A 13,636-nucleotide genomic window follows, 5' to 3' on the forward strand; every position below is an offset into this window, starting at 1 on the left:
CAACCCACCATCAATTCAGGCAGAGAAGAACTGGTATGTCTGGCAGAGCTCCTGGAGCTGCAGGGATCTGGTCAAGCCTGGCCCTGAGCATTTCCAAATTCCAGGTGCTTCCAGGATGTGAAGCAGCTTTCTGGATCTGTTGGGTTTTTTGGGTGGTGTTTTTTTTTGTTTTGTTTTGTTTTCTTTTGTTTGTTTGTTTTCTTGTTGTGGTGGTTTTTTGTGGGGTTTTTTGTTTTGTTTTGGGGTTTGTTTTTTTGTGTGTGTGTGGGGGGGGGGGTTTGGTTTTTTTCTCCCACAGTTTTATGGATCTGTTTTTTTCTGCAAAGCCACTTGTATAGGAGAGGACAGGGGAATGTTCTCTTAGTCACCTGGTGTCACCTGCTTCACCAGCAGGCGGGGGACTCTTTATGTCACCCAAATATTTGAGATGCTGTAGCTGGCACTGAGGAGGCCAGAGCCTCTTGCAGGGGTGGTGTTCCTAATGCTGTTGTCAAGTGAGCATGACTTGCGTCACATTGTGCACACGACAGAAACAGGAGTCAGCTCCAGCTCAGAGCATCCTGTCTCAGTCCTGAGCAGGCTCTGTTTGGCTGTAGCCAAATTCCCAGGATGCCAGACCCTGAGTCCCTGACCTTCCAGCTCTGTCCCTCCATCAGCTGATTACCATGCACACATCTCAGACTTCAGTGCCACGCAGGCACAGAGGAAACCTTCATCCCCCGATTTCCTGAGCTTTTACAGGTGGAAATCTGGACCTTGGAGTTACTTTACTGAAGTCTATTGCTGGGGAACAAAATGCACTCAAGCTGCTTTGCTCCCTGATCAAACCAGGCATACAAATTATGGCTTGACTATGGCAAGAACTAATTCTTGCCGTGTATGAGCTGACTCTGGAACTTGGGAAAGAGCCTTTGGTGAGTTGGGAAGCAGTGTTATCTGAGCCTTTGCACAACCCAGAGTCAGATTTGTGCATGGAGCATCTGAAGGCCACCGGCTGTGTCGTTACTTTATCAGCAGGCAGCGCTGTGCTACAGAGAAGCCGATTCTAGGTCAGGCACAAAAAGGATTTTTTTTTTTCCTCCCCTCTCCTTTTCTTTTTGCAGTGCTGCAGGGCCCCTGGATGTAAGGCTGTAATTTGTGTGTCTCTAAAGGATATTGATTTTGGGGTAACGCCTTCATATCTCACCCTTCAGTTGCACAAAGTAGTGATGAGCTCAGCGGTTTGCACCACGAGCCACTCGGGTGGGAATTTCAGCACAGGGCTGAGGACACTGGTGGATGTCAGCAATTTATCAACAAGAAAACTCACTTCACTCCTTTGCAAAGCTCACATGGCTGCCTTCCTAGTTAGGTCAGCCTGGGAAGATGGAATGCAGACGTGTGTGCATGGGGTCCCCAGTTCAGCAGGCACTGGACATGCAAAGTCCCAGGGATGCTGTGTGGAGGTGGCAGCTGTGAGGTCTGGTGCACGGCTGAGCATATTCGCACTAGTTTGAGTTGACAATAGTGGCACTTGGGATTGCAGCAGCAGGATCCTGGCAGATGCCTGGGGTGCTCACTGTGCCAAGTATTCCAGGGCATTCCAGGAACACCATCAGTGCTGGCTCGGGTCTTTCCATGGTGGGTGGTGGAGTCTGACCACACTATTCCTGCAGCATGGGAAGAGATGGCCTAAAAGCATCAGCCTGGTGGGATGCAGGCGGCGTGTGCCCCGCTGGGAGCCTCCCACGTGTGGGTTTTGCATTTGTCAGGAGCAGGATGCACACGGTTGGCCGGCCAAGCGCAGCGAGCTGTGGCCCATCAGGTCACTCTAGCACAGACAGTGGTGTCCGGGGGGGAAGCCAGGGCTGGCCCAGCTCATGGCATCCCCCTGGGGACCAGGGACCTGTGCTTGGCCTCCCTGCCATTGGCACTCACTCCCAGAAACAGCTGTCCAGAGCTAATTTATTTCCTAATGCTGCAGCAATGTTAATTTATAAATTACACTGGTAATTCGAGCTATTATTAATTTCAGATGGTGCAGGGCAAGCCTAATTAAAATATGACACCAATTGCCACACATATGTACCAAGGACTACCGTTTAAAATTTATAGGAATATTAAGTGTGACACAGGGCTCGGAGATGCTCCGTGCAGTAATTACAGCATCCTGGCTGCAGGAGATCCAGTGGGGACATGTAAACAACAGGAAAGGGAGAACTTGTCCCTCTTTTGGGGGCTGTAAAAAGTAATTTTTGCTGCTTGTTTGAGGGAAGAACCTGGGGACTCTTGTGCCCCAACCTGCTCCTGGCCAGCTGAGCACTGTGCATTTCCAGGAGTGTGTCAAAATAAAGAGAGCTCCTGCAAGGAAAGGGGACTGAAAAATGCCAGAGTGAAGGAAATGCCGCTGATTGCATCTTTCTGGCTTTTAGTGGAACAAGACGCTGCACTGCAGCCTGGATGGGGAAGAGGGGGACAAGTGCAGCCCCTCCAGAAATGAGCCTGGGATCGCACAGGGGATGAGGTGTTTTGCCTCAAGGGAGGTGTTGACACCACCACTAATGGGAATAGACTTGCTGCGAATTAATTGAAGCTGAAAAATTAGAGAAGGATGTTTATGTGAGCCTGGAAATACCTCCCAGCAGGGGGCATGTTCAGAGGTGAGCTCGGGTCATTTTGCAGGGTGCCGGTTTGCCCACTTGGGCCACCCTGGGCGCCTCAGGGACATTATCTCCACCAAGTGATGCTCTCAGTGAGGCCAGAGCTGCTGGAGCAGTCCAGAATTTGCAGAAACCTTTCTGACAAGGATTCGCTTGGAATGCAGGGGCACAAGGGCATTCCGGGCTGGAACCTGCAGGCTGAGTGTCCTAGTGCAGAGTGACATGGTCACAGATGGTGACCAGCCAGTGGGCACAGGTTTGTTGTGCCTCCCCACCACTCAGGGCCCTCTGTCTCTGCCTCTGCAGCCGTGGGCTTCATCAGTGAGGACGAGTACCTGGAGATCACGGGGATCACACGGGAGCAGTCGGGAGAGTACGAGTGCAGCGCCTCCAACGACGTCTCAGCGCCCGTCGTGCAGCGAGTCAAAGTCACCGTCAACTGTGAGTCCCTGGGGCCAGCAGGGAACAGGGCTGGGGCTGGACAGGGTCACACGCTGCCCCACAAGGGAGTGGCATTTGAAGTGAGGCACACAAAGGCCCCAGAGTGAGACAGGCGGCAGCAGTTTTTCTGAGCAGGTGGTGTTTTGCCCTATTTTCCCCTTCTTTTCGAGCTCCATTTTTTTCCACCACCTCCTCCTCAGCTGTCTCTGTCAACCTGGGTTTTCTGCCCATGGTGAGATGCTGTGCTGATAACCTCTGAGGAGGGGAGAGAAGTGAGCAGTAAATAGAACTATTCTTTTCTGTAACAGAAAATGAGAGAGAGGAAGAAAATGGCATATTTCATGTTTAGACAGACATGAAGACTCTCCTAAACCCTCCTCCGGTCACTCCAGTGGCTGGACATGTAACAAGCATGAGTTGGGGGTCTCTTGTTTTTGGAGGAGAACCCCCATAAACCTGAAAATCTCTGGACAGCAGCACCAAAGTGGCAGGAGCTGAGCATGGGTTGAGGCATGATTTTGGTGTAGGGAGAGAAAGGAGATCTTGAGGAGCAAGGGGAGGGGATAGAGATCCATAAGGCTGCTGGGTGTTCACCCCGGGTTTCCCCTCTCCCCACAGACCCTCCGTACATCTCGGATGCCAAGAGCACCGGGGTGCCCGTGGGGCAGAAGGGAATTCTGCTGTGCGAGGCCTCCGCTGTCCCCTCCGCCGACTTCCAGTGGTACAAAGATGACAAGAGGTAAGAGCCTGGGGGGCACAATGGGGGGAAGACACCAACCCCACATGAGCTGCACCCAGTGCCAGCAGGTCCATAACCCTTGGCACAAGTCTGGTTTGGATACTGAGGCAGGGACCTGACAGCAGCAGGTTGTGCTTGTGCTGAGGCAAATCCAGACATTCCAACAGCTGTAATTGCCTTTACCCAGGATCTGTTAAAGGCTTTATATTTAACTCATCGAATTTGTGGAGGGGGATTTTTCCAGGAACCTCTTGCAGCCCCCACTGGGGCAGGATCATCGCTGCCCGTGCCTTTGTTTGAAGGTGGTGTGGTAAATCCCTGCTTGGGTGAAGCATAATGTCCAAAATGGATATTGGCAGCACAAATCCAGGCACTTAAGAGTGGATGAAACCTCTGTCATCTCTTAAAATGCTTTGGCCAGAAGGCAGCTCTTGGAAAAACAAAAGAAATGTGGTGTCAGTCAAGAGATAGGGTTTGCTGTGCTCCAGAGACAGCCTGCCCTGCTTTGGGGTGAAACCTGCTTTTAGGTCAACCAGCAACTTCTGTGTCCTGCCAAAGCAAGAGCACAGGGACATGGGTGGGGAATGAGGAATGGAAAAGCACAGCCCAGGGTAGGCCCCAGTCTGGAGAAACTGCCTCTCTCTGACCCCAGGCAAAGTGGTTTTAACTGAATTTTGTGTTGATTATCCTTGGAAAGCCCAGAGGGGCCATGGTGTGGCCAAACACAGGACAAGCCACACCAGTCACTGATAAGGAGGGATGTTTTGGCCAAAAAAGCTGCTCCAGAAGCCAGAGGGGGAATCTGGGTCTGCCTGCCTCACCCAGTGTGAGAGGAAAGGAGCAGCAGAGTGTACAAAGCTGCGGATGTTTGTGTGGCAGATGAAAGGCTCTGCTCAGAACTAGGTCAGATCACGAGGGCCTGCGGAGCAGCGGCAGGAGTGGGCTCAGCCCGCCCGATCAGCGCCCAGCGTGGATCATAATGGGAATCCAGCACTTCCCGGGAGGAATTAGCAAGAGCTGCAGGAGCTAAGCAGGATGGGGACACCACTACAGGGAAGTCCAAGCATTTGGTTAATGCTTCAGCATCTGTGCTGGCTGAGAAGCCTCCCTGCTGTGCTGGGTGCCTATTGCATCACTCATTCAGGGGTGAGAGGAGAGGAAGGTCACAGAAGGCATTCTGCAGGACTGAGGGCATGAGAGGGAAGCCAGACTCTTCTGTAGGGTGGGAATGAGCCTTTCCCAGGTTCCCCCCCCAGGCATGGGAGCATCCCTCTCTCTGCACATCATTTGTCAAGTCCCAGCACCGTCCCGTGACCCTGCAGCAGTGAGGATGCCTCTGGTCAGCACAGGGATGGTGTGGGCTGGCAGCTGGAGACCCAGCAGAGCAGCACCCATCTCCCTTACCTTTCCCAATACCTCCTCTTCTCCCTCTTTCCCCAAGCTCTATTTCCCCACTCAGAGGCACAACCAGAGGATAACCAGACATGGAAAATAGCAGGCACTTCCCTTCCTGATGCCACCTCATGACCTCCCTTTCTTCTTTTCTCCCAGACTGACTGAAGGACAGAAAGGGCTGAAAGTGGAGAACAAACCCTTCTTCTCCAGACTGACTTTCTTCAACGTCTCTGAGCAGGACTATGGCAACTACACCTGTGTAGCCTCCAACCAGCTAGGGAACACCAACGCCAGCATGATCCTCTATGGTGAGTGGGGCTGAGGGAATCAGCCAGGGAGGGGGAATGGCTTCACAGTGTCATCACCTATGGGAGAGACGTGGGAAGGGTCTCTCATGTCTTTTGGGGGAGATGTGTATTTGCTGCTGATCCTTTCTGCCCTTGGCATGTGGGTTAGAGGTTGCAGGAAAAGGGGAGAGCCCCAAAGCTGTCTCCTGATTCAGGTCCAATGTCTCTCACCATTCAGAGGTGTTTGGCACTGTGTTTGGGATCAAAGTTAGGAGCTGGCTGCAGGTTTCCATCTTCTGGCTCTGATGAGTACCTAGGAGAGCCTCTGTGAGAAGGCATCCCCCTGTGTCGATGGGTGGGAGCAGAGATGCTGCTCAGTGTCAATCCTGCCCCATTCCCATGTGAGAACAAACAGGCTCCCTGTTCCATCACCTTCCAGGTGGTGTCTTCTGCTCCTGCCAAGCAGATATATCCTTATTGGAGGTGCCAAGGGAGATGTGAAGGACAGGGAGGAGGACAGGGTCTGTACTCTTGTCCCAGGACTGTGTTCCCTTCATGCTGGAACTGGGATGAGAGCAATGCATCCCTCTGACACTGCTCATGGCTGGGAAGGGCTGTGATTGATTGACATATTTGTCAGGCCTCTTCAGATGGCAGCAAAACCAGGGCTGTGCCCTCCAGGAGCCAGAAATAGATGACAAATCTCATCCCTGGGCACTACTTGGGGATATTTCCCTGCTGGGATATGGGGTGTGTGCTTCTCACAGCTGAACCATACAGAAGTGGGGACTGGGGACCTCCAACCTCTCCCCAACATTGTCTTCCTCCTTGCCACCCGGTTGTTGTGCCTGGTCATCTTCTTGTCTCTTGTTATTGTACAGTCAGAGGGAGCAGAGCAGAGTGACAGATGAGTCTTCCTTGTCCCCAAGTCCTTTGGGGATGGCTCAGGGCAGGCTGCACCCCAGCCATGCAAAGTGTTTTGGGGTAGGGAGCAGTCCCACAGTATGTGCTTGGTTCTGAAGTGTGCTGGGGCAGTGGGAGGCGTGTGGAGACCCTGGGAAGTGCTGTCCATGTCTTGGAGAGGGGCTGGATGGATTCCAACGGAGCAGTTTGTTTTAGGATGTCGGTAGGGGATGTTGGGCTTTGCCAGGGGCCACAGCACAGCCATGGGGTCAAGATGGCATCACAGGACAGGCTTATCCTCCCCTGCCACTGGTATTGGCATCTGGGTTCCCCTGAGCTGCGACAGAGGAGTTCATCCATCTTGGATGCTCATACCCATTTGTTCCCCCAGTAAAGTCCAACCTGTTTGTGATGAAGGTTCACCTGTGCTAAGCCATCATTAACACTGCTTAGAAACTATCTCAGTTCTCTTCCTCACCAGCCTTTCTGGTAATCCAGCAACCCCGTGTTTTAGGGATGCCAGCACCTCTGGCCACCCAGGCCTGGCTCCACCTCTGCTGCAGGCATAGGGTGGCTGTGCCAAGTGCCCAAAATAGCCTGACCCACATCCTTAGCTGTAGTGTTGCAGCCTTCCAATGTGTTTATGAGGTTAAAATATTAATTAGTGAGGGCCTTCAGTTTGGCATCTGCAGATCCAGGCTGGATGAACAGCCTAAAAGTAAAATGACATCTCCCTGCTGATGAGCTCTTGGTTCCTTGGGTTCTAACCCTTCTGTGGGACTCATGCTGTGATGGCAGTGTCAGCTGGGAGGTAGGGAAGTGTCCCACAAAAGTCTAAGCTTATTTTATGATCCTCCCTTAGATTTGTTGTCCTACTGTGAATCTCATCAGGGAGCGAAATCAGAGTCCTTTGACCACCCGTAATTTCCATAAAGGCTGCATTGATTGAATGATCCATTCAGTCTTGAATAAATGAGTTCCCTTGGGGGGTGACAGTTCCCTGAGGAGACTGTGGCATGCAAGGGTCCCCCATCTGCTGGTGTAGGGCTCTTCAGCACCCCCAGGAACAACCCTTCCCTAATCAGCAGTGTGATGGCCCTAAGCATCATAGGGCTGAGCTTACCCATCCCTAAGCAACTGGTGTCTTCAGTCTGGGGATTAATTGTCTTTATTTATCATCATATTTGTTTATTTAATGAAAGATAAGAGGGAAGCGTATGCGGTGGCTGCATTACCTGTGCATGAGAAATGTCTCTTCTGTGAGGTTTTGGGGGACAATTTTGTGAGTGGCCCCTTTTCTCTGATTGTTTTGGAGCTTTTCCCCACAAATGGAGGTTTAATCTGTGCAGGTACCGTGACATGAGCCTTTTTGGGGTTGTGCGAGAGGCTAATGTAGCATTCATCTTCTAATCCTTTTTTTAATCTAATTTTTCATGGAGGTCAACTAGTGCTTTATTTAACATGTAGCACTCGTTATTCCAGACCTGCCACCTCATTCAGCGGCTCATTTGGTGCTGTCTGGGATGTGATAGAGTGCTCAGGGAAACCACATCATTTCGGGGAGTTGGGGAGAAAACCAGCTCTCTGCTTCTCACCCATCACACAGTCCATGTTGCTCCCAGAGGTGGCTGTCAGGCCATAAATCTTTTTGGGATGTTGCAGGATTAGCAAGAGGGATGGGCCCCAAACTCATGGGGCAGAGGTGAACCCCCTGCATCCCCATATCCCTGCCCCTGTGCTTTGCCTTTTGCACAGGATGTAACTACAGCTTTTGCCAGGTCTGAGGTCCCACATTTAGCTCATCTCAGGTTCCCTTCAAGATGAGAGGACAGTGGCCCCACAGCAGTGGGGTGTGGTTTGGGCAGCAAATCCCATTTTTATTCCATCCACTGGTTTTCCCACCCCAGGTCGAGGGCAGGCTGAGGGAGGTGTCTCGAGCCTGCGCTTTCCATTGCCCTTTTGCCTTAACTTTCACTTGTTCTTTAATTTTTAGAAGAGACAACTACCGCTCTGACACCCTGGAAAGGTCAGTAATTTGGGGGTCCCCCACAATGCCAGTGCTTCCCCCGCTGTTCCCTTGGGCCCCTCTGGCTCCCATCACAACTTATCTCAGTGGGAGCTGCAGCACCCACCACCTGGATCTCCTGCCCCACAACTCCACTGCTTTCACTGGTGTAGGGATGAATTAGGGCTTTCATCGCTGCCCTCCCATCCTGCCCCCTCCCCGCCAGCCTCCTGTGCCTGTCTGGTGGTGGTCTGTGCCCTCTGCATGCCTGTCCCCACCCCATGGTCTCCTGCTCCCTCCCCATTGCCTGGGCAAAGCAGGGATGTCTTTGGGCTGCTTTCCCAGTGCTACTGTGTGAGTGGGTCTTGTCCTTCCTCCTCTGGGATGCTTCTAGTGCCTTTTTTATGGGATGAGGTAGGGGTGGACAGGCACTTGGTCCCCTTCCTGGTGTTATTCCTGGCCAGGACAGCCAGCTCTCTGCTGTGCAATCTTACTGTCCAGCCAGCTGGCTTCGTGTCATCTTGATTTTGGGGTGGCTTCATTTGTGATGATTCGAGTAGTCAGTCCCTGGGATGACTTGTAGGTGTCTAGATGTCTGTGGAGGTAGTGTGTGAGACCCAGAATTTGTTGCCTGGATTTGTGAGGTGTCTGAGTGTGTTGGAGAGTGATGCTCAGTGCCCCAGTCAGGTTTTGAAGTGTCCTGGGGGTTGTCCTGGGTTTCAAAAACTGTTGTGAATCAGACCTTGTGGTCAGCCCTGCTTCCACAGGACACCAGTGTGGATGTCTTCCTGAGGTCTTTCTCCACCTTAGTTTTCTCCTGGGCCAACTATTTGGTGAAAAAATAAGTGTTTTGGTGAAAGCCATTGGCTGAGATACCCTCCATATCGTTTCCCACAGTGAACTTTAAACTCCTCACCCTCTGTGGTCCCCAGAGATGGGTGGGCTTGGCTCTTCTTGACCACCCTCCTCATCCCATCTCCTTAAGGTGGTCTGGGCCCATGCTGAGCACCACAGAGACTCTGAAGAGGTGCAAAACACCAAGTGCTCAGTGTAGTGCTGCTGGCAGTGTCTCTGCAGGGTGGGCAGGTGGTTACTGTCCCTCCGAAGGGACACTAGTGGGCAACAGGGTGGTTGCCCTGGGGTGGGCCGAATGTGCTGGGCAAAAACTGTCATCTCCCCTAAAAGTGTGGATAGAAAATTGGGACCAGTTTGAAGGAGGGTGAAGGGCTGAGGGAGATCGGATGCACAGGGAGAGGGCTTGGGATGGGGGCTTGAGGCTGAAAAGGGACCACAGAGGATCCTGTCCTGAACACCAGCATTTGTGGGGACAGGGATGGCTGGTCCCATGTTCGTGAGACAGCACGGATGGCGGGGAGAGCTCCACCACAGAGCAACCCCACCACGTGCCGCACCACCGGGGCCCCAAATAGCGCGATGAATTTTTTTTCGGTTTTAACCTTTATTTCATGGTTTCTGCTATCCGTTGACTTTGTGACCAACCACGTGGGCGTTGCTGTCCCTTCCTGCAGGCCCAGGTGCAGTCCACGATGGGAACAACGGCGCGGGGCGGCGGAGTGGCTGCGTGTGGCTGCTGCTCCTCCCGCTCGCCCACCTCGCCCGCCACTTTTGACCCGAGAGCCGGCCCGCGGAGTAGCGGCGGCGACGACCACGGCCAGCGAGTGCAAGTTGGAAGGAGAGGAGGAAGAGAAGAAGAAGAAGAAAAAGAAGAAGAAGTGTTCACCGTTTCCGAAAATAATCATAAGAATTGAGAGAGTATCCGGCCAGGCCACCTGGGGGAGGGGGAGAGAGGAAAAACACGCAAAAAAAAAAAAAAAAAAAAACCAACAAAACCAACCCCACACAACGGGAGTTTGGAATGGAGAGAAAAGGGAAAAAAAAAATAATCCAAGGCTTCCTGCTGAAGATGCAATGCGACTGAGTCTTTTTCTTTTCACCCTATTTTGGTTTTTTGTCCCCTGCCATGTTTTTCCCCTGTTTTCGCCGTTCTCTGCCACGGGCCAGTGTGGAGGATGGACGGGGCCATCAGAGTGTGGCACTTGTCCCCTGCCCTGTCCTCTTCACCGCCCCAGCCCGCCTGCTCCCTCCCGTGGGACCCTCCATCCAGACACACCGGTTTTCTCCTTGGCCAAGATTTCCCCGTCTTCTCATGGACTGTGCCGCCATTTGTGTTTCAAATATATATATATATATCTCCACATATATATATGTATATATATATATATATATATATATATATATATGTATAGATATATAGATCTTCAACAGTTACCACACCACCACGAAAGGAAAGGGAGGAAGGAGACCGGCGTCAAGCCACGCTTTCATCGTACCATCCGCGGACATCGTGAATGATAAGGGATTCTGAGTCATGGTTAATTTTATTAATTGTATTTTCTGATACGAGCCTAGAACTCTTAGTTCCTAAAAAACAGAAATGCAAAAAAAAAAAAAGGGGGAAAAAAAAAGAAAAGGAAAAAGAGGAAAAAAAAAATACAATCCAGGAGAGGGGGAGCAAGCGGAGGCAGAGAGAAGTTTGTTTGCCGAGGAGGCGACCAGCCAAGGAGGTTTGTGAGCCCGGCGAGGAGGAGGAGGAGGAGTCCTGTGCTGAAACCCCCCAAAACCGGCCCAAAAGCGGTCGTCTGGACAGTTCCTGCCGAGGGCACAGACGACACTCGCCGCGCGTTGAGGTGGAGGGAGATACTGAATCTTTTTATGGGATATATATATACAGTATATATAAATATACATATATATATATATATAATTCTTTTTTTTTTGTTAGAGTTCTAGCCACGGTTTCCCAACAGGGTTCCTTCCGCTGCCATTACTGCATGCTGTATATGGAGTTAGGTGTGTATCGGTCCTCAGCGAGACGAGCGTCTCGGTCCACCCATCCCTGACCCCCCTCGCCTTTCCACCCTCGGGTAACTGGGGCAGAGGGTCACAGGGGAGTGGGGCCCCTCTCCGTCGCTTTTTGCCATGTGGCCCTGGCCTTTCCGCGGTGGAATAAAGCGAGCTGAGGGACGGAGGGAGATCTATATAGCTCAGTTTTATATTTTTATATATATATATATATATATATATATATATGTGTATGTATATGTGTGTGTGCGTGTGTGCGTGTGTATGTATATATATATATATATATATATATTAAAAAAAAAAAAGAAAGAAAACCACAAAAGAAATAAGAAAAAGAAGACGAAGCAACAGGCCCCTGCCGAAGCGCAGGACCTGTTGCCTCGCCGTCCGTTTCAGCGGGGGCTTCTCCTGCAATTGGTTTTCCTCCTTCAATTTCCTTTCCTTCCCTGCAGCCGGCGGCGGGGGGCACGCGGGGGGCCCGGGCGCGGGCAGGCGGGCGGCGAGGGGGCTCTCTCTGCCTATCCATTAAAACGATTGTTCCATGTGGCCGCTCCGTCTGGTTGTGGTGCTCATTGCTGCGGGGGCCAGGGCCACCCCGCGTTCACGCCTTGCGCCACCAGGAATGGGGAGGGATGTGGGGAGGGGTTGCCGGACGGGGAGCTGGCAGATGGGAGCACCGAGTCATCACAATGAGGCAGGAGATCTTTGGAAAGATGGCCCCTGGACCTCACCAGTGAGCCCAGCAGGAATGCTGTCACAGGTAAGGCTTTGGTGAGTAGATGGGGGGAGTGTGAGGCACAGCTGTGCCAAATTTCCCTGCTCAGGACCCCACTAAATGGCCCTAAGCTCATTGTGTGGCTCTCTAGCACAGCTGCACAGCCTTGCAGGGGATGCTTGTGGAGCAGCTGAAGCAAATCCTGCGTGAGAAGGAGAGACAGAGAGATGTGAGGTGGGTGCAGGGAACAGGGTCCCCAAGCAATGCTGCACACAGGTGAAGCACAGCAGAATTGTTTGGGTGTAGGTGCATTTTGCTGTCCATGGAGCCTTGTCTTGGTCAGTCTCTTGGTTTCTGGTGATGCTGGAAGGTTGCTTAGCGAGTTTGGTCCTCAGGCTCATCTGTAGCCTCTGGGATGCCGGGTTCTTCAGGTCACCTGACACATTTTTGGGATCAGAAGTTGGTTGGTATCGATGGCATGAGAGTTTTGTGTGTTTTTTATTTCTTGACCCTATGATGTAACCCAAGAGATGAGCATGGAGAAGAGGGATGGGAAGTTATTGCTTTGAGGTGTGACATGCAGTGTCCAAGTGATACTGATGTGGGGTAAGGGAAGAACCATGCTCAGGCTTTGTGGCACATCCAAAGTAAGGGACGGCGTGCTGAGGCTGTGGGGACAGGACAGCTGGGCACAGGTAGCAGAGCCAGGATGGCAGAGATGATGGTGTTGGTCTTTATGCAGGTCTTGCAACTCCCAGGTTGGACCAGCCAGTCACCTGGAGCAAACCTGGTAGGAGAGTCAATGTTTGGCAGCTTGGGGGTAATGGGGAGGGATTCAGAGATAGATATGGAGGTAACAAGGCTCTCTCCCTCACCTCCTCTCTGTAATGGTAACTGTTTTGGTGTTCTAGGTGAGAGATCAAGGAGTGTCCAGTGCCAAAGTAGCAGACAAAGAGGAAGTTAAAGAGAGAGAGGCGGATCGATGGATGCATTTATGTAATAATTTATTGACATAGGTAAGGGTGTCTCTTGGTGCTGGGGAGGGATGGAGGTCATGGTCTGAAAAATGCCCTCCCTCCCCCTGGATGTCGCAGCTGAGGTCCTTGTCCTTAGGCACAGGTTGAGTGTTACTGAGGGCCATGAAGAAATATCCCTCTCAAGCCAGGAAAGTGAGATGGAGGGTATCCCATGGCCAGTGAGGGGCTGCATCATCTCCCCGTGCTCTGTGATGGGGACAGTGCAGATGAGGCATCAGGATGTGCCATGAGCAGGAGCATTTGGGCATCTGTAGGTATTCACTCCAGTGGAGGCAGGTCCAACCCTGGGTGTCCAGAGGAACTGGCATAGGAAGATGGGAAGTATTAGGGAGGCTTGGATTGTGGTGGGATCCCCAGGGGCCACATGCAAGGGGTGAGTGTGCTTTGTGCTTGGTGGCACTTGTAGTTACATCAAATCAACCCTGGCTCCCTGATGGGCTGGGGTTTTTGGAAGAGGCTGAAAGCAGAGAGTCTCCCATGGAGGTCACCAGTGCTTGATTCACTGCAGGTGACATTGAGGAAAGTGGGCAAGGTGACACATCCCTCCCAGATCCCTTCCCTGAGAAGGTTGTTGGATTTCGGGAAGCACTTA

At 52.0% G+C, this 13,636-nt stretch overlaps 1 protein-coding gene across 5 annotated transcripts in view; it reads left to right on the plus strand.

Moving 5' to 3' along the window:
- Positions 1-11,491, plus strand: part of LOC136371027 (protein CEPU-1) — a 357,472-nt gene extending 345,981 nt beyond the window's left edge. For 4 of the 5 annotated variants that reach the window (XM_066334816.1, XM_066334819.1, XM_066334818.1 and 1 more), the window contains 5 exons: positions 2,946-3,080; positions 3,699-3,819; positions 5,371-5,522; positions 8,398-8,430; positions 9,939-11,491. In XM_066334816.1, coding sequence (XP_066190913.1) covers positions 2,946-3,080; positions 3,699-3,819; positions 5,371-5,522; positions 8,398-8,430; positions 9,939-10,039 — 542 coding nt within the window. In that variant the 3' untranslated portion in view covers positions 10,040-11,491. The remainder of the gene's footprint in view (positions 1-2,945; positions 3,081-3,698; positions 3,820-5,370; positions 5,523-8,397; positions 8,431-9,938) is intronic. The other variant, XM_066334817.1, reaches the window with a different exon arrangement.
- The last annotated feature ends 2,145 nt before the right edge of the window (positions 11,492-13,636 follow it).

Source organism: Sylvia atricapilla, chromosome 23, assembly GCF_009819655.1.
Source record: "Sylvia atricapilla isolate bSylAtr1 chromosome 23, bSylAtr1.pri, whole genome shotgun sequence".
Taxonomy (NCBI): domain Eukaryota; kingdom Metazoa; phylum Chordata; class Aves; order Passeriformes; family Sylviidae; genus Sylvia; species Sylvia atricapilla.